Below are 20,402 nucleotides of genomic sequence, written 5' to 3'. Positions count from 1 at the left end.
GGTCAACTCACACTGGTTCAGCAGATTCTGCCACAGAGTATACTTCCCACTATAGAGAGCCTATTAATTTTTTACATGTATGGTACCCTTTGGGGGAAGGACATATCTATACAAGATGCTTCTCAGTCATTCCACAGATAGAAGGCGGCCAAGAACAGCAAGAGCCTTGCAGCAGCAGGCAGAACTGGGATCTAGCACCTGCACTACAACTCATGACTTGATGACCTTGGCCCAGCCTTCTGTGCTCTCAGGGCCTCAGCTCTGGACCAGCTGCCTTTCCCCACTCCTGGAGTTATAGAGAGGAGCCATGAAGGAGGGGGCGGGGAAGAGCTCACAAAACTAAAGGCAGGATAAACATGAAAAATGCTAAAGATCATGTTGAGTGCAGCACACCCCCTCATGGAAGGCAAGGCTGAGAGGCACAGTCCTGTACCTCGCACTGCAGGTCATTCTGTACCTCTAACCCAACACCCAGTTCATGCAGGAGTACCATGCCAACTCACCTGTCACATAAGAATCTCATTTTTCAAACTGCCCCTATGGAGGGGGCATTATCTCAGTTGTAGTCCAGATTTCTTAGTTTCCTCCTCTTGTACAGAGCTTTGAGCATCAGTATTGCTTTGATGAATGCCACCTTCCTCCTAACACACTCCTATCATCATCCACCAACCCCGCCCCAAAGCTTTAAGAACCATCCAAAGATTAAGAACTTTCTGAACCTCATACGTTCTACTACTAGACAGCTCTGCTTGGATGGCAGGGTTAGGATAGTTCATCTCAGATTGAAGATGTCCCAAATAAACTATTTCCCAACTCAAAGAGTATCTCTTTCCTTCCAATCTTCCTGGTCTCAGCAAATAGAACCTTTATTCACCCAGTTTCCTAAGCCAGAAACCCAGGAGCATACCAAGAGATTACCAGCACAGAGTTTGAAGTTTGGGTGCCCAGGTTTCACATCATCTCTCAACTGCCAGCCACATGCTCTACACAAGATGCCCTACTTCCCTGGGGTTTCATTGCCAAAACTACAAAACTGATAGGATTCCAATGGCAAATGATGCTCTTGTGTTAGTTAGGATACCAGGAAATATTCCCTCTTATAAAAATTAAAAGAAAATCAAGGAAAACAAAGAGCTTATCAATGAAGCAGAAAAATATTTGAGATGTGTTAGTATGCTTCTCTTTCATATTCTTGTAGCATGCTCCTTCAACTCAGGACATTAAACTGTCTCAAGAGGGTTCTTATAATAGGAAGGCAAAGGCAAAATACCATAAAGTTCAACTCAGTCCCACAACAAAATGTTTGGTTCATAGCATGATCATGTTAAAATCCTGACTGCTGCTGCAAAGAAAGGGACATCTGAAAGTCATTTATGCCCATTCAGATTCCATGAACCAAATTTGGGGGTGGGGGTAGACATCAGGTTCCATGTTCAGCAGGGTCAGAGAATTCAGGACGTGGCATGATGCAGGAGGTCCCACCTGCCAAGGGAGCCAGGAGAGCAGTCCAGGGGCAGTTCCACAGAGGCACTAGGGAAAGCCTACAGTGTCATCATTCTCCTATTTGCCCTTGCCCCTGCTTCCTAGGTTTAGAACAGGCTTAGGGGAAACCCCTGCACCAGACTAAGGAAGCCATGCCTTAATGGGGAGGCCCAAGCTCAGCTTTGGCCTCCTGTGGTTTGTGACTGACAGATCAGGATCACTGGAGGAAGCTAATGGACCCAGAGGACGGGGCTGGGAAACAGTGGACTGAACTGCTTCCATGCCAAAGCTCAAGAGGGTCTTACGTTTCTTGTTTTAAAAGTAAACTATCTGTTCTGTTCTTATGAATCTCCTAATTAAACTCTACGAGGTCCACTGAAAAAGTCATTTTGGTCAGTTACTACTGTGACACTCGAAACAAGTTCTATTAGTTTTAAAAACACTACATTCAAGCCCAATTCAGTTGTAGAATGAGGACCTGCAGACAACAGGAAAACCTAGATTCTACAATGAACACGGCCACTCGGGTGGTCTCAAGTTCTAGACTATAGCGGGCCAACACCACTCCTCATAATGGTACCCTAACAAACCAATGTGACAATGTGACCACAGCTCACAGCAGAGGCACTAGAATATTTCTGTTAGCTTATTAACTATCATAGCAAGAAACAGTGCATCTCTAGGAATGCATCTCAATCATTTAGATCCCAGGAGAATGGGAGGGCCATGATCCTCTATTTTGTGCAGACCAGAGCTAGAATCCCAGTTGAAGTTAAGAAAACACTCCCATGAAATTTATCAGAATAGTCAACTGTCACGTGATAAATGCGAGTAAGACCAGGAAGAGTTTAGCTTGGGCGAGACTGAATGATCATTCCCAGAGCAGTCTGTTCAGTGCCTGCTCCAGCGAACAGACCCTTGAATGCGACTGGTGAGAGGCAGAAACCTGTCCAGAATAGCTGCTTTGAGTCAACTAGAAGTTTCTGTGACTACTAGATACCCCATACTGAAGATGTTGAAAGCAGAACTCTTGTCCTACAGGGTTTAACCTCAAAAACCTTCAAGTCCCAGGAAGAGCAATCTTGTTCTATGCCATTACATCAATAGACACTCTGCAAAATAAAATATAAGAGGATCTATAAATACAAGTAAGATGAATGGAACTGTAGAAATGACAACCTCACACAAATGGCAAGAAAAATCTCTGCTTTGAATTGCTGAGCTAGAATTTGTACATGTCAGGTAATTCTGATGGATCAATATATGCAATGACAAATGGAGGAAAACTCTAGGATTCCCAAGGAGCCCGTAGGGAAGCAGAACAAAGCAGTGAGCACATATTGATCCCCAATATTCTAACTGAAGATCTGTACCATACATTTAAACTAAATGAAGAGTCCACACACCTACATCAGCATTCCTCAACAATGTCTCAGGATCGCAAGGCTGGGGGGCAACTATTCTCAGCTGGAAAGGGTGAATCATCAAAAAAAAAAAAAAAAGCCACTGGGTGCCTGAGATTTCCCCTCTCCCCCTTTCTGCTACTAGGTTCAAGGTGTTTTCTAAAAAGACATCCTGTAATTCTAAGTATTCTTGGTACATGCTCTTCTGAAAAAGGTTAATTCCCTTTTTAACCATAGGGACATTTTTTTTTTAAAGCAAGTCATCTATCATGAAACATTTTATTCTCTAGTTCTGGGAATACAGAGGACCAAATTAATTTCCGTCATCTTTTGGCTGTAGGTACCCCTCCTCTTGCTTCCAACATCATTGATCTATAAAAGGGGCAGGAGCCAGGCAGGGATAAAAGGCATTTGCTTTTCAGCCTGTCCACTGAGGTTCCAGAGGACATAAGCATGGGCTTTCTCCTGGCCATGCCACATTGCCTGCGGGCCTTTCTGCTCCACTGCTCAGCCACACACAAGTTCTCACTTCCCAGATCTTTTCACTGAGCTATGCAGTTTCAGCACAGCTCTCAAGCTGCCTCAGACAGCACCTGGGAGCCTTTAACACACCTGAGTCACAATCTTTGAGGTGAGGCTGGGGTATGATGAGTTTAAAGTCTTCCCAGATGATTCTCAGATGCAGGTGGGGCTGAGAATGACTGTGGAAGAGGTGAGGCATTTTCTAAAACTGGAGCATCCTCCACCTACCAAGCTTTCCTACTCTTTCCAACTTCTTTCCTAGATCAAAACCCACTCTCAGATCCTTAATTCACTTAGCTGTCAAAAGTGATCAAGCACAGCTTACAGATTGGAGAGACAATCAAAACCTGTGACAAAGATTCTTTTATGAGCACCAGTTCAGAGTCCCTCGAGTCACGGGTGCTCATCTACTCCAAGTGTCCAAAGCCTTGCTCCTTTCTTAGTCACCTGTGAAGCATTAAAAATAAACGGTTGGGTTCTACCCTGGAGATTCTGATTCAGGAACAGGACTCAGTGATCCTCTGCTCCTTTGAGGAGCTGGGAGCCGCCTCTTACTCTACACCAAGACCGGAGACTTGATGCTAACCATCCCCACGATGAAAAAGACTTAGAGGTCTTTAAGTCCTAATTGTAGAGCTAAAAAAAGCAGGGCTCTTTAAGGCTGCCAAGAAAGATAACACTATGGCCACATGCTCTTAATGATCACCCTCAGTTTGATAGCAGTAGGTTACCCAGCCACTTTTTCTCAACTCCTTCACATTGTAAAAGGAACACGGACAGAAACCATAGCAGGTGGCTCCATTTTTCATATGTGGAACATGAACTAGTCCAAAGATTATTGCATGTGTGGTTTTAGTCACTAAACTAGCCATCTGTTATTTTAAGCACATTCCTCTGTCAATGAAAACTGTAAGCATGCCTCCCCCAACATAATTTAAGCCATTTTCCGTGTCACAGATGGTATCACTGGCTGCTGTTGGATACATTCAATTAAGGAGTCTCTGGGGAGGTTAGTAAGTAGGGAGCAATGACCAGCTGAATTTTTACAGCAACATCTGAAACCATCAATCAACTGATTTTATGCCCATTATAAAACACACAAGCATTTTAACTCTGAAAAGTTTGTAGGGGGAAAAAAGTTTTACCATATTTTCTTTGCACCCTCCAATTAAATCATCTTCCCCAAACCAGTATATCCCAGCAGTCTGAAGACTGCTGCTCTCAACCGATTCACTTCCACAGGCACCAGAAGTGACCACCACTTCCAACCCCATTCAGATTAACACTTCCTAGTGTAAGACCTGACACCAAAAAGTTAAAATTTGCACGTGTGTCACTCTAAAGACACCCAGTCCATCAGATGACAAGATCAGAATGCAGAAACATACACTCATGAAATCAAAGACCACAGTTATGAAGGTAGATTATACAATGGAAAATGTGACGATCTGACTCCGCACATTTAACAATATCAATTGCATAAGTGCAAAACAAAAGTAACAAGTCTCTAAAGCAGTTACAATTTACAGTGACAGCAGATGAGTAGTGGCTGGAATAGTGGGGTGGGCTAAGAAATCACAAAGGAAACTTTTGGAAGAAAATGTTCATTATCCTGATTGTGGTGATGTTTCACAGGTGCATACATACATCAGAATCACAATGTGTCAGATTATATCTACAATATGTTTAACCGTACTTTAAGTGAATTTATTACCAATAAATTGCACAATCTCCAAGCTGTAATGCCATTCTTAAGTATGTATGAGGGTGGAAGGGGTAGAAGTTTAGAGTCTTGCAGACATACCGGAAATAAAAATGCCTGTGTTAATGCATTTGAAGTTCCCCCTCCCAGAAATCCCGTGTAAAGATTAACTCTTCACTTCATTTAGCATGGCCCTCCGGTGACTACTGATGCCAGATGGTGTCCACTGGTGACAGAATTTGAGAGTGTCTCTGCAAAGCCATACTCTTAAGGACAGGCTGTGATAGCCAGGATGTTTGGCAGAGAGTGGGAGATAGAGAAGGCCAACAGCAGGGACTGCCATGTTTCAGAAAATGCCTACTGTCCTGGACAACTGCTCAGGACTGAGCTCAGGCCCACAGGTAAGAGCAAACAGATGGGCCAGAGTACTACGCAATGGAGAAATCCCAACAAAGCTGCTAAAGGGCTAGGGCTGTAGCTCAGTGGCAGAGCGCTTGCCTAGCACGTGTGAGGCACTGTGTTCAGTCCTCAGCACCAATAAAAATGATATTTTGCCAACTACCAAAAAAAAGTTGTCTTTTAAGTGACTAAAAACACAAGACAGTCACTTGTACTGAGTAAGGTCCGGCGGCACTCACATACCACTTGTTGTGACATGGTATCTGGCATTCGCATGTGTGCAACCAGTTTCTACCAGAAGACTGCAGGCTCCTTTCTAATGTGCTATGATTCCCCACATAACAAAGGGTTAACCTTAAGGAACTTAAGTGCATTTTCATAGTTTTGATTTGGGATTTAACTCTGAAGTAAGCTGGATACCCTGCCAATACATAATTCTTAGAAACATGATCTCTGCAGGATCACAGAAATTAGACAAAGAAAACTACACGGTCCTCTTCTAAATGCAGAGTTTTAAAGAGATGGCAATATCCACTTACCACTTTTTAAAAAACAGTATGTCAATAGCCCATTCACAACTAATTTCCTTGTGCACTCAAACTTTAGAAATACAATAAGCCCATTGTCTTCCAGAAGACCAGTTGCACATCATTGATATGTAGACACAAACAGCAGCATCTAGTATTAGACAGGATCACAATGATACTATAGACCTTAATTTATAGCACCCCTAGAGGAGGAATGTGTGCCCTGGCATAGCTGGGCGGGAGGCCACAAACAAGGAGACCCAGGTGAATGTGGAAGAAGAGGTACAGGTCAATGTACAGAGAATCCTGGGGAGAGTCTGCATAGTCTCCAACACTCAGAGCACGAGAGAGAGAAGAATGCCAACCAAGAGTGAAAGCTGCTCCCGGTTCAGATATCTGCAGCACTTTCTATCCCATGTCCTGATGCAACTTAAGAATAGTCTTCACTTGGAACCACAATGATTGGAAAGGGAAACAAAACTTCAGCCAAAACCCAGAGTTGGCCGAGTCATGGTTTCAGATGCTACTATAAAAATTCAGCTAGTCACCGCTCCCTACTTAGACTCCCCCAGGGATTCCTTCATTGGCTGTAGCCAACAGCCAGTGATGCCATCTGCACCCCGATGAATGACTGCACCCAACCGTGACTTCTCACTGGATCTCAACCCTCCAAGGTAAAGTCGATGTTCTCATTAAAGAGTGAGGACGGTGACAGCCACAGAGGTCAGGGGGTTTGCCCAACATACAGTGGGTCAGGAGAGGCCAGATTACCAGGACACAGCCCTGGATTCTTTGGCACAGCAAACTTATGAGATGACAAAACTTGGCTCTGCTCTCATCAGCATGATGATGTTCTCATACTGAAAACCTGAGCCTCGGTGGGGAAGCACTTCATTTCCATAAACTGCTTAGAGCCCAGAACAAGTCATCTTGCATCAAAATTAAAGAAGTCGATATTTTACTTAAACCACTGTCACAAAGCTAACTGTAGATCTAGCTCATCTTTGTATAATTCCCCACCCCATCTCCAAAGATACGAGTCACACAGAATCTGCAGCCTGGAAGATACTGTAAAGTCCCAAACCTATTCTCACACTACACCAGAGCATTCTACCTCAGTGACTATAAAGGGCAAGTTCTTTTGTTTGTTTGAATCCCAAAGAAAAAGCTTCCTCACTCCACCTTATTTCTGCAACACAGAATTTCTCCATTGCCCAATGAGGAGCCAATGTGCTTACTCCGAGTTGTCACGGCCTACAGTAGAGTCTCATTTCTACTCATACCACCATCCTGAAAACCTTTTCTGCCTGCTTACCAAATAGCAGGTACATGGTTCACTACGGATGCTCATTTCTACACTTCTCCCTGGAGAGCATTCAAATACTCTACTCTTTGCATTTGTAGGAACCTAAACTGAGAAGATTCTCTCAACAGCCCCATCAGGGTTTCTAACTGGAATTGCTATTCCCACTGGACACAGGCTTTCACTCTCACGGGCTTCAAAAACCCCACCTGTATAATGGCTCCCACTCAGGCAACCCCGTTTCAGTCACCATTCCAGCCTCATGACACAGGTGTATCTAGCTTCAGTCTCCCACCCCCCAAGATTCCAGGCAACAGCAATCCCATAATTCATTATTAGTCACACCTTGGCAACACAGCAGACAGATGGGGAATGTGGGTGCTCAATTACCTGGGCCACCTGAGCAGAAAGATTTGCCTTGCAGTGTTCCCACCCCATTCTTGTTCGGAAGAGCAACACCAACAGCTCAAAAAAGGAGACCAGAACCAGCCAAGCCAATAAGATGGTCCACTCCCACCAATGAGGCTGGTCAATGCACCAAAACTACCCCCATGCAGAATCAGATGGGTGAACCAGAAGGAAAAAGTTCCACCGATGGCCCTCAATGGTGTCCTGGGGATAAGAATCACTGATCTGACAAAACTGTCCAGGTCAATGAACAGACAATTGAAGAGTAGCATGGCTTTCTGGCTAATTCAGAGGGCTTTGGGCAAAGAGATTGGGTCTGGATTCCATCCCTATACATTAACTTCATAATCTTCAAGAATTGTTCAATGTCCAAATATCTATCAATATCATGAGGTAACCAATTTCATGTGGCAAATGTGAGAATTAGATACATTAATGTTCCAATTGCTACTTTTGTCTTCCTTAGGCACCAGTCATACCTTAGAGTGAAGTGTACATGATAACAAATGTAGTGCCACATAGTCTCTTTCATTTTTTTGTTTCTCATTCCATACAAGTTGTTCTTTGACAAGTTATGTTCCACAGCAAACTAAGCTTCTCATGAGACAGAACTCTTATCCTTGGAAATGAAGGAAAGCATTATGAAATAGGACCCATCAGAAAAAATCTTGGAACATCCCTTGTATCATTATGTCCCTATCCAAGCAGCTCTATAATTTCTCCATTGCTCTAAGCTAGTATTTCCCAAACAGTATTACACAGAACATTAGCCCCTTGAGATAATCTTTGCAAACAGCTTTGTGCCCGATTTGCAAACCCAGAGTAATGTGTTCCCATCTTAGATTCAGAATGCATGTCAACCTAACTCTGTAAAACTCTGCTTAAAGATGGGCCACTTAATTAATCCAGTGTTTTCCAAAGTCATCTGGCCACCTTTGTAGCTGTAAGTAAAATACATTTCATTCCCCAAGTTCACCCTAGGAACAAAAAGTCTCCACAATCTGGCCTCACCTTGTCTTCAACCTTGCCCACAACTCCCTATAGATGTACCCGCTGTATAGGTTAAACCTGCCTGGGGATCATCCCAACCACACCTGTTTATAATAGCTTTATTGATGTTATTCAACATTTGTTCAAAGTGGGCAATTCTGATTTTTAATACATTTAAAGAGTTGTGCGTCACCACAACCATTTTCAGCACATTTTCATCTCATCCCTCAACCCATTTCCCCTAAAACCTAGAGTCCTAAGAGGACACTAGTAACTGTCTCCCCAAGATTTGCCTATTCCTGACATTTCCTGTCAACCAAGTCATACAGTATGTGGTCTTTTGTATCTGGCTTATTTCACTTACCATGTTTTCAACAATATGGTAGCATACCATTGTGTGAATAATCCCCATTTTTTTTTATCCATTCATCCAGAGATAGACATTTAGGTTGTAATGTGAACTTCTGTAATTTGACGAGAATATATTGTTCCCATTTCTTTGGGTAGAATCACCGGGAATTACTGAAATCCTTTAGAAATATTCCCAGACTCTTACAAGGTGACTGAATCAATTCACATTTCTACTAGCAGTACATGAAGACTCAATTTCTCCACATCCTCACCAACTCTCGTCTTTTTGAGTATAGAAGATGGGGAGCAGCATCTCACTGTAATTTTCTGACCATGCCTTTTAATGACCCGCTTCTCAGTTATGGCCTCACTATTCCACTACCTAAATGCCTTCTCACTAAGCATCCTACCATTCATTAGGACCTAAATTCCTACAGTTTCCTTGGACCATCTGTAACACCATCTCCAAAATCATTTCACATGATCCTATGGCACCCATTTCTATTTATACCTACTACAGGTAAGGCCTTTCGGGTCTACCTACATCTTTTCTAACCATTGAGCTCCTGCTTGAAGAAGGGTGATCTTACTTTCTTACTGGCCAGTATGGAGTCTACCAAGTAACACTTCATAAATCATTGCTATCTCACTAGTAGAGGGTAAAGCTGGAGTTGAGGCAGGTAAAAATGAAGTATAGGATATTCAGGGTCTTGGGCCAGGAAAGAACACAAGGTCCAAAGCTAAGCTGTGGAGGTCAATTCCCCTCCCCTAGGGAACTGTAGGCTCTGTGCAGAGAATAAAATTCATAGATATGCTGTTTCATACTGTTGTAAGTTTTTTCTTTACTGTGAATCTGCATTTACTCAAGTCTAGACTTGTGAGCATGATGGGGCCAGGGAACCAATCCTCTTCTCTTGCTGGTCTCTGCTCTTCCTTTCTTCCAGCACTAGCTACATTTTTCTAGGACTCTGAGGAGGAGTTAAAAGTCTGTATTAAATCCCTCATACTCTGACAGTGTCCCCCCATTTCCAGTTATCTAGAGTTGAAGGATTCATGTGTGAGCCATCATGAAAAATCCAGTCCCTAATCAAGAGGAAGAATCATGGAGTGCAAGCCCCCAAGACTGTCATTCAGAACTTTAGCCTCCCAGACCTTCTACTTCACCCAGATTTTAGGGAGGCTCCTCCAAAGCACTGTGCTCAGCTTTGGCTACCTGAACCATACAGTTACCTGACAGTTCTGATGAGTCGGGAAGGGCACAGTGCAGTCGGCCAGCACTGTTGAGAGGATGTGTTCGTGTTCCAGAGAGAAGGACCACGACGGGAACGCAGCGAAAACCTTGCCTGTAGCTGACCCTTAGGTGTCCCTCATCTGCTCACATGATATTTGGGGGATTTCTAATCCATCTGTTAGGTCAATAATGACAAACCCCAAGCTGCTGGTAACAGAACTCAAAACCAGCTCTCATCCTGTGGCCATGAGCGCTGGACCTTATATTCCTAACACATATTCATGAGAAAATATTGCACCAAAACTTCAAGATTATTCGCTACAAACTGAGACCCCAGGAATAAAATGAGTATAAGCCTTAAAACCTTAAAGGAGTCCTGGTCCAGCTTTACCATCCAAACCCCTTACTTACCAAGTTCATTACCCGAGGCAAGACGGTATCAGCACCACCACCCTTGACTCCCCCATGTCCCCTTCTCTTCAGTGGGTGTGAACAAGGCCTCCAAACAAGTGAAATAATCCCAGTTTACAAGAACCACAGGCCCAGCTTCGTGCAAGGGAGGAGGAACAGAGGCAGAGCCAAGTGGACCCCAGCACATGAATAGGCTGGAGGCTACAAGACTTGCAAGCTACAGCAGCCCTTGTATGAAGGGCAGCAACTTCTGCCATATGTAAGTATAATGGGCTAAGAGAAGAGAATGGGCTGAACACCTCCCCCTGTCCCAGTGTCAATGGCATCCATGAATGAACAAGGTTGAGAGAGCTATCCAAACTTAAAGCACAGCATGAAGTCTTAAGAACCAAGCCATAGCCACCTTGATTTAGAACCATAAAAAAACCCATCCCTTGAGAGTAGATGAAGCATTATCTCCATATGAAGCAAATGGAGACTTGGCTTAAGAAATTCTCCCACAACATAGAAGCCTGCCCAGTACCCAGCCCTATCCCCCACTTGCTATGCACATGATCTTCAAGAGTGACACCCAAGCAGGGCCGTCTGTTATATAACACGCTAAGTATTCTCACCACAAGACCTGATCTGGGGCCACACTGTCAGGAGGTGTAAAGCAACAAACTGGACCCACGAAGATTCCTCATCAAGCCCTGATATCAGATTAGTACAGCATGTGGCATTAGAAAGGGTCAAAGGTTGCAATCAGCTTAGTGGCACATTTTGAAGGTAAGTTGTCAGCCATTCTACTTTCCATTCCTTCAACTCATGGCTTATTTTGAAAATAGTTCCCGTGTCTTTAATGAAACAGACCTTTCATATGCTCATCTGAATATTTGGAATGAAACATCATAGGTCAGTAGTCTACAGAAGTCTTCCTTCATAGTTTTATTGGCCTAAAAATTAGAATCCCTCCCTACAAAGAGATCACTCATCCTCCTTGTTAGTATATATGGTCCAACTGCCAAAGGACTTTGGTGTGAATGTTCCAAGGTCCATTAGAACACTCTCTAGAGATGGCAAGAACTGTCTGAAAGAATCCAACATTTTAGTATTAACTGGGATATGAATTTCCCCCCAAAAAATAGATCTCTCCTGATAGGATGCAACAACTTGAGACCATCACCAAGCCCCTTTTTCTAATGAGACAGACCTGCACCCATCTTTCATGGCTAGAGAAACACTGAGAAGATCTACTCAGGGGCTTCAATCAGAATTCTGCTTCCAGGCTGCTGACTCAGAGTTTTCACCTCCACCCTCAAGAAGTTGCCAAGGAGTTGTCCTCCCTCACAAAGGATCCTGCAGTAAGAAGGTGTAGAGCAGGCTGGACGTAGAGCTCACAGAGGTGCTCAAAATGATTCCACTACAGCAGGGGAGGAAAGAGCACCAGAAAGTCAAGATGAAATGTAAGGACTGTATTCTCTTTCTCAAAAGAATCAAGTAAGCTAAGGAGCCTCTGCTCTCAGTTCGTAAGAGTAAGATAATCAAGTGAGAGAATGAAGTGGGAATCAGAATGAGTCTTTTCTCAAGGTGTTCCTTCAATCCCAGTCTCACCACTGCACTGTGAGCCTCAGCAGGAAACAAACAGCAACTCTCCTTCCTCTCCCGATTCCCAAGGAGAATGTCTGTGCCGAGTTATCCTCACCTGGCCATCTGCTTGTAGGCTTCTTCTGCCACTGCAAAGATGTGGGGATCCATGTCACCCATGTTCTGACCGCTGTAGGCATAGATGACATCTTGTCCGTAGATTGGCAACTGTTCATAAGGGTTGATGGCAACAAGCACAATGCCTGCAAAGAGACAGGGGGTCAGAGTCTGGCAGCTCAGCTGTCTCGGGGCATCAGACTCAAGCACCTGTTCAGACACGGAACCTGAAGCATGAGGGCATAAGAGCATCAATTGCAACAACTCCACTTAAGACAGATGTGTGCTTTTGTGCCAGGCCCTGGTGTAAACAATGCAGATAGGCTGAGGGTCCAGCTACCCTGCAGCCTTAGCGTATGGCAATACCCACATGATAACAAATGCTCCACAAACTAAGTTCATAAAACAGACATGTGCAGTGCTGCAAGATTAGAGGGAAGAAGATGTTTAAACCTGCCAATAGGTATTAGCGAGATTTTTTTGTTGTTTTTGTTTTATTGGTTGTTCAAAATATTACAAATCTCTTGACATATCATATTTCATACATTAGATTCAAGTGGATTATGAACTCCCATTTTTACCCCAAATACAGATTGCAGAATCACATCGGTTACACATCCACATTTTTGCATAATGCCCTATTAGTAACTGTTGTATTCTGCTACCTTTCCTATCCTCTACTATCCCCCTCCCCTCCCCTCTTCTCTCTACCCCATCTACTGTAATTCATTTCCCTCCTTGTTTATTTTCCCCTTCCCCTCACAACCTCTTATATGTAATTTTGTATAACATTGAGGGTCTCCTTCCATTTCCATGCAATTTCCCTTTTTTCTCCCTTTCCCTCCCACCTCATGTCTCTGTTTAATGTTAATCTTTTCTTCCTGCTCTTTCTCCCTGCTCTGTTCTTAGTTGCTCTCCTTATATCAAAGAAGACATTTGGTATTTGTTTTTTAGGGATTGGCTAGCTTCACTTAGTATAACCTGCTCTAATGCCATCCATTTCCCTGCAAATTCCATGATTTTGTCATTTTTTAGTGCTGCGTAATACTCCATGGTGTATAAATGCCACAGTTTTTTTTTTTTTTTTTATCCATTCATCTATTGAAGGGCATCTGGATTGGTTCCAGTCTAGCAATTGTGAATTGTGCTGCTATGAACATCGATGTGGCAGTATCTCTGTAGTACGCTCTTTTAAGGTCTTCAGGGAATAGTCCGAGAAGGGCAATGGCTGGGTCAAATGGTGGTTTCATTCCCAGCTTTCCCAGGAATCTCCATACTGCTAACCCCATGCAAGAATTGAAAGCTGACAAGGAATGGATTTCTCATTTGTGTATGAGTTATCTTACCTAAAATACAAACAACTTATGGATAGGAAGTATGTTTTACATATCGTCAGGTCTACTACTGGATCAATTACAGTGTGATTTGAGCAGCTGTTCAGCCTTTCAATGCCTGGGTTGCTTCAACTATGAATTGGGAATACTGACTGCACTCACCCGGGATGTGCTAAAGGTAAACATGATTAACAGGGGACTGATCTGAGTGTTCCCTCTAACACGGCAGAACCTGGAGGAGCCAAAGCATGTTTGGATAAATGTGGACACTCGGGAGACTCAGATGGAGTCCTTAAATTGGAAGGAGATGGCCACTGAGCCGTGTTTCCTAAAAGAGTTTCCTCAATCATCTTATGGGAGGGCTTACTGAAAGTTCCGATGACTGATCACATCTTTCAAACTCCCACTAACAGGCAGGAGGAAGGAGCTTTTGGGAAACCACACCTCCCAAGCACTGCAATCTAGCAGAACAGCTCCCCTGACCTCCTCACTGAGCCACCACTTCCAAACCCAAGTAGAACAGGAAAGTAAAAAGACCCTAGGCTGGGGTTATGGCTCAGTGGTAGAGCACTCACCTAGCACGAGGGAGGCACTGGGTTCAATCCTCAGTACCACGTTAAAAATAAAATAAAGGTACTGTGTCTATCTACAACTAAACAAAATTATTAAAAAAAAAAAATCCCGACAGCTGATGCATCACTGTGATCCCGAACGTGACCAGGGCTTTCCTGCACAACCAGGACAACTCCCGCAGAAGCACCCTGGCTCACTCCCCAGCCTGACCCTCAAGTTATCTGCTTCTCAATTAACAGGGTCTTATTTTTGCCATATCACCTACCAATATTCAAAGGAGAAGGGGGGAAAAACAAACATTTGAAATACAGGAAAAAGAAATTTCAAGAAAAACATGACAATTTCAGGACTCTGTTTTATGCATCTGTTATGGATTTTGCTTGCTCAATATTCATCAAGCATCGCGTTGATACACAGGCAAGTGACAAAGTGAGAAAGGCAGAACTTTTGACTGGAAAGCACAAGACAGGCACACACCTCTAGCTGTGTGCTGGGTGGCGAGGGAATGTGCATGAGCCAGCACACCAGAGCAGACTTATGTCTTCTAAACTGGCCACCCCACTGGATGCTGTGGCCCAAGCCTATAATCCTAGGAACTCAGGAGACTGATGCAGGAGGATCACGAGTTCAAAGCCAGCCTCATCAACTTAGCAAGGCCCTAAGCAACTCAGCAAGACCCCGTCTCTAATATATATAAAAAGGATGGGGATGTGGCTCAGGGGTTTACAGCCCCTGGATTCAGTCCCCAAGACCAAAAAACAAACCACCCATCCTGCAGGCTATGGGTTTTCTTTAGTTGAGCATCAGTCATCCCACAGAGACTAGGGCAGCCAAATTTAGCCACATGCACTGATTACAAACCTTTCCAAAGGCCAAGGTGAAAGGTGCATGTAAAAAATCAGGGTTCTTAACCAATTGAACATAGTTAAATCTAATGATTATAGGCACTCCCAAATATGCACAGCCAATAGATGCCCCACTTACCACAGTAAGTGTAAATGTGGTTGGACTCCAGGAAACGGACCTTCAGATTATGCAAAACTGCAGGCTCATGGAGATAGCTAAGGGCAGTGAGGTCATTTTCTCCCACCAAGATATCCGGATTCCGTAAGAAGGGTAGCTGGTTGTTCTGGGAGTCAACTGGATATTCCCGAACCTAAAGAAACACAAGCAGTAGGCACAGAAAGGCAGTTATAAAGCCTTTAGCTGTATTCCAAGTCCTGTCTTGACGTGGATCACTGTTCTTCAGGGGAGCATAGGTAATAAATATTTTAAAGGTGAGCTTGTCCTGTGCCTATAATCCCAGCTACTCAGGAGGCTGAGATGGGGGGGATCTCAAGTTTGAGGCCAGCTTGGGCAACTTAGTGAGACCCCATTTCAAATATTTTTAGAAGGCTCAGCGGCACAGTGCTGACCTAGCATGCATTAACCACTGGTTTCAATTAGCAATACAACAGAAAATAAATAAATAAAAGAACACAAAAGACAAACTGAACAAAATACCTGTAATTCCATTTCCTGGTACAAAATTTGTTGATTATTTATTCTCAGGATACCTTGAATTTTGAAGCATTTAGCTTGTGTTTATAGCACAGAAGACTAGGCACAAGAAATTTAGGGAGTTTAACCAGATTTAAGAGCATACTACTGCATCTTAAAGAATCAAACACTCCCAGTGTCTTTAATTCTAGTTGTCACAGATTACTCATTCCCCCCCCTCCAGAAGACCTTCCTTGATTGGTCACAATTATTGTGACGTCCCTTAACGGTCTCCCAACCCACACTCTTTGTATTTGGATTATCTTGCAGCTCTGTCAAGGGCCTCAAGTTGCACCATGTGCACATAGGTTGCTCCACAATCTAACTTGGGGCACCTCTAGGGCAACCATTTTGCTCTGACCTGAAGTACAGTAACAACTTGGGATATATATGTGCAACCAGGGAGCAGGATCATGTATTTTAAGTCAAATCTGAAGTGTAACAAGTTAGCCTTGTATTCTTGTTTGGTGCAGTATTGGAACTACATACATGCTCGAAGTTTGGAGAAAAAAATTATAATTCTGTATTTACATATGTAGATGTGATTTTTAAAAGATGGTAGTCCCATTTTTAAACATTTGAACATCAAGATCTAGATGCTGCTCACATTTTACGTGTTGGATGTCTCTTGGTGTTCTTGAGAATCATCTGGGGAGCTCACGAAGACAACTCCCTGAGTCCATCTTAACATTCTGTGAATGCTCCAGTAGGGCCCAGAGATCTAAAATCTAACATCCCCAGTACTTTTGATATAGATAGCCTGTGGATACTATTGTTCAGAATCACTACTCTATATAAATGTTTTAGATAAATTCTATGAACAGACTTAATTTGCTAGGATAAGAGCCAAATTTAAGAGAACATAAATATCAGCACTCCTTATGGCCCACTTTTAGAGGCCCTCATACTACCAACTCAAGGTACGTTATGAAGTCACCAATTAAAGTCCTATGGTGATAGGTGCTAAATAAGTAGATGAATGATATGACCAATCTAGAAGTAACTGCAAGCTATTTATGGAAAAATCTGAACATGTTAAGATTGCAAGTCAATGAGTAAAAGGAGTGAATGTGCTGGGGTAAACTAGCCCTTTATTTAAGAGAGAAGTTCCACTCTGGCTCAGACCAAAATAAAAACGGAACAAATTAAAGCCTAACGAGAAAAATGAGCAAATATTTAGGTTTTGGCAAGAAGGACTTTTGAAGGATGATGCAAAAGCCAAAAACATGTAGGAAAATATTCATGAATTCAACTACAACATAGGACTTTAAGATTTATCATAAAACACCATCTGCAAAGTCCAACTGGAGAAGGGAATGAACCCAGCAGAATTCATACTATTACCCAGTTTTTAAAAAAGCAAGCGCACTATCTAAAGTGAGGCACACAAAACAAAATCACAAAATAAATGACATGAAAAGCTGCTCACTGTGGCCAGTAACCAAAGAGATGCAAATAAAATAATTCAGCATTACTATTACCAGATAATCATGCTTAAAAATGAGACTCACAGGATGTGTGTGGCAACAGGCAGATGTCATGTGGATACAGACTCGTCCCACCTATCTGCAGGGCAGCAGGTACTCAGACTGTTGTCCGAACAAATTCATCTTATGAGCGATCTTTATAGTAGAGTTATAAAGAATGAAGGTGAAATGTGATGGACCCGTTTGTCAGCTAGTTACCCAGAGTGTTATGCCAAGTTAAATAAAGCATTTTCATAAAACGAAAGACAACAGTCTGTCTGGAATAATGTCCCCATAACATTGTTACCCAGTTTTCTCCTCTTTAGTGTGTCCTGTCGTTCTCTCCCCTTTAATATTAATTGAGGGCCTTTTCTGTGGAGAGTTCCATTTACGCTTTCTCTATTCAGGAAACTAGTAAACTATCATGAAGATGCCGAAAAAAAATTCCAGAAGGTGGGAACAGGGAGAAAATGGAGCTTTGAAGGTTGATTTTTAGTTCATCACAAATTCTGGAGTTGGTGGCTGTGCTAGTGAGACTTCCATTACTGTTATTAAATACCTCAGATAGTCAACTTGTGAGGAACAAAGGCGTATTGTGGCCGTTTCAGTCCACAGCTGCTCGACTCCATTGCTTTTGGACTCAGGGTAATGTAGGAATTCATGGCAGAAGAGCCTGGTGGAGCAAGCTCCTCACCTCAGAGCCAGAAATCAGGAGCAGTCCAGATCCCAGGACTTGGTTCAAGGGCACAAAGACCCAACTTCCTGCCACTGGAGCCCCTACATCAGTGTTTCTCCCAACAGTACCATGGCTGGTGACAAAGCCTTCAGCACATGGGCCTTTATGGAACGTTTAGGATCCCAACCGTTAGTCACTTTCTTCATCTGCTTGGTCAGTGGCATCATTGGGACTCTGCTGGACCACCCTCCCTGAGCCATTCTAAAGACATCCAGAGGGATGCTTTGCACCTTCCTGTACCCCTACCTCAAGATGCAGCAACAGCTGCAGGTGGAACTGCAAGTCTGAAGGACACCTCAGCCCACATCTCTACATCCCGAGGCAGGAACAGCAGCATCCCCAGAATGACTCCCCTCTCGAAGACTCCCTGCAAGCACGCAGATAGAGAAGTGTATGCAATGGGGCAAACACATTCACAAATGAGCTAGTGATATTGGTTACAGTAGAGCTGATCAGGAGCAAAAATGCCTAGAGCAGCAGAAAAGAGGGGGGAGCTGCCAGCTCAGCATTCCAAGCCACAGATTTCTGTATGTCCAGAGGGAAGGGGGGGTGCTTAAGAACAAAGTGTTTTGTTGTTGACGGGATCTGAACCGAACACTGCCACTTCACTGCTCATCGTGGCGTCAGAGATGCTCACTGAGTATCTGACCGCTACAACCTGGGAGAGGAGCAATGCCACAGAGACCTGTCACTCTCGTGTTCTACAAAAGCACAGGGGCAGCATGCCCAAAGCAGAGGTGCTGGCCCTTGCACTGGCAGCTGGGTAGAGAGTACAGCTGCAAATACCTGTTGTTTTTTAATCTTTCAAATTATTATTTTTTAAATTTTTATTGTAGGTTGTTCAAAACATTACATAGTTCTTGACATATCATATTTCACACTTTGATTCAAGTGGGATATGAACTCCCATTTTTATCCCGTATACAGATTGCAGAATCACATCAGTTACACATCCATTGATTCACATATTGCCATACTAGTGTCTGTTGTATTCTGCTGCCTTTCCTATCCTCTACTATCCCCCTTCCCCTCTTCTCTCTCTACTCCCTCTACTGTAATTCATTTCTCCCCCTTATATTTTTTCCCTTTCCCCTCACTTCCTCTTATATGTAATTTTGTACACCCGAGGGTCTCCTTCCATTTACATGCAATTTCCCTTCTCTCTCCCTTTCCCTCCCACCTCTCATCCCTGTTTAATGTTAATCTTCTCATGCTCTTCCTCCCTACTCTGTTCTTAGTTACTCTCCTTATATCAAAGACGACATTTGGCATTTGTTTTTAAGGGATTGGCTAGCTTCACTTAGCATAATCTGCTCTAATGCCATCCATTTCCCTGCAAATTCTATGATTTTGTCGTTTTTTAATGCAGAGTAATACTCCATTGTGTATAAATGCCACATTTTTTTTCATCCATTCGTCTATTGAAGGGCATCTAGGTTGGTTCCACAGTCTTGCTATTGTGAATTGTGCTGCTATGAACATGGATGTAGCAGTGTCCCTGTAGTATGCTCTTTTTAGGTCTTTAGGGAATAGACCGAGAAGGGGAATAGCTGGGTCAAATGGTGGTTCCATTCCCAGCTTTCCAAGAAATCTCCATACTGCTTTCCAAATTGGCCGCACCAATTTGCAGTCCCACCAGCAATGTACAAGTGTACCCTTTTCCCCACATCCTCGCCAGCACTTGTTTGACTTCCTAATGGCTGCCAATCTTACTGGAGTGAGATGGTATCTTAGGGTGGTTTTGATTTACATTTCTCTGACTGCTAGAGATGGTGAGCATTTTTTTCATGTACTTGTTGATTGATTGTATGTCCTCCTCTGAGAAATGTCTGTTCAGGTCCTTGGCCCATTTGTTGATTGGGTTATTTGTTATCTTATTGTCTAATTTTTTGAGTTCTTTGTATATTCTGGATATTAGGGCTCTATCTGAAGTGTGAGGAGTAAAGATTTGTTCCCAGGATGTAGGCTCCCTATTTACCTCTCTTATTGTTTCTTTTGCTGAGAAAAAACTTTTTGGTTTGAGTAAGTCCCATTTGTTGATTCTAGTTATTAACTCTTGTGCTATGGGTGTCCTATTGAGGAATTTGGAGCCCGACCCCACAATATGTAGATCGTAGCCAACTTTTTCTTCTATCAGACGCCGTGTCTCTGATTTGATATCCAGTTCCTTGATCCACTTTGAGTTAACTTTTGTGCATGGCGAGAGAAAGGGATTCAGTTTCATTTTGTTGCATATGGATTTCCAGTTTTCCCAGCACCATTTGTTGAAGATGCTATCCTTCCTCCATTGCATGCTTTTAGCCCCTTTATCGAATATAAGATAGTTGTAGTTTTGTGGATTG

The 20,402-nt window shown here is 43.2% G+C and overlaps 1 protein-coding gene across 1 annotated transcript in view; it reads right to left on the bottom strand.

The window, feature by feature from the left end:
• Positions 1-20,402, bottom strand: part of Myo5b (myosin VB) — a 194,017-nt gene that overhangs the window by 164,820 nt on the left and 8,795 nt on the right. The window contains exons 3-4 of the mRNA XM_077105607.1: positions 15,304-15,475; positions 12,414-12,558 (exon numbers count right to left, since the gene is read on the bottom strand). Coding sequence (XP_076961722.1) covers positions 12,414-12,558; positions 15,304-15,475 — 317 coding nt within the window. The remainder of the gene's footprint in view (positions 1-12,413; positions 12,559-15,303; positions 15,476-20,402) is intronic.

This window comes from Callospermophilus lateralis, chromosome 17 (genome assembly GCF_048772815.1).
Source record: "Callospermophilus lateralis isolate mCalLat2 chromosome 17, mCalLat2.hap1, whole genome shotgun sequence".
NCBI classification, from domain to species: Eukaryota; Metazoa; Chordata; class Mammalia; order Rodentia; family Sciuridae; genus Callospermophilus; species Callospermophilus lateralis.
The sequence above is the reverse complement of the archived record's forward strand: the minus strand, read 5'-3'. Positions and strand labels throughout refer to the sequence as shown.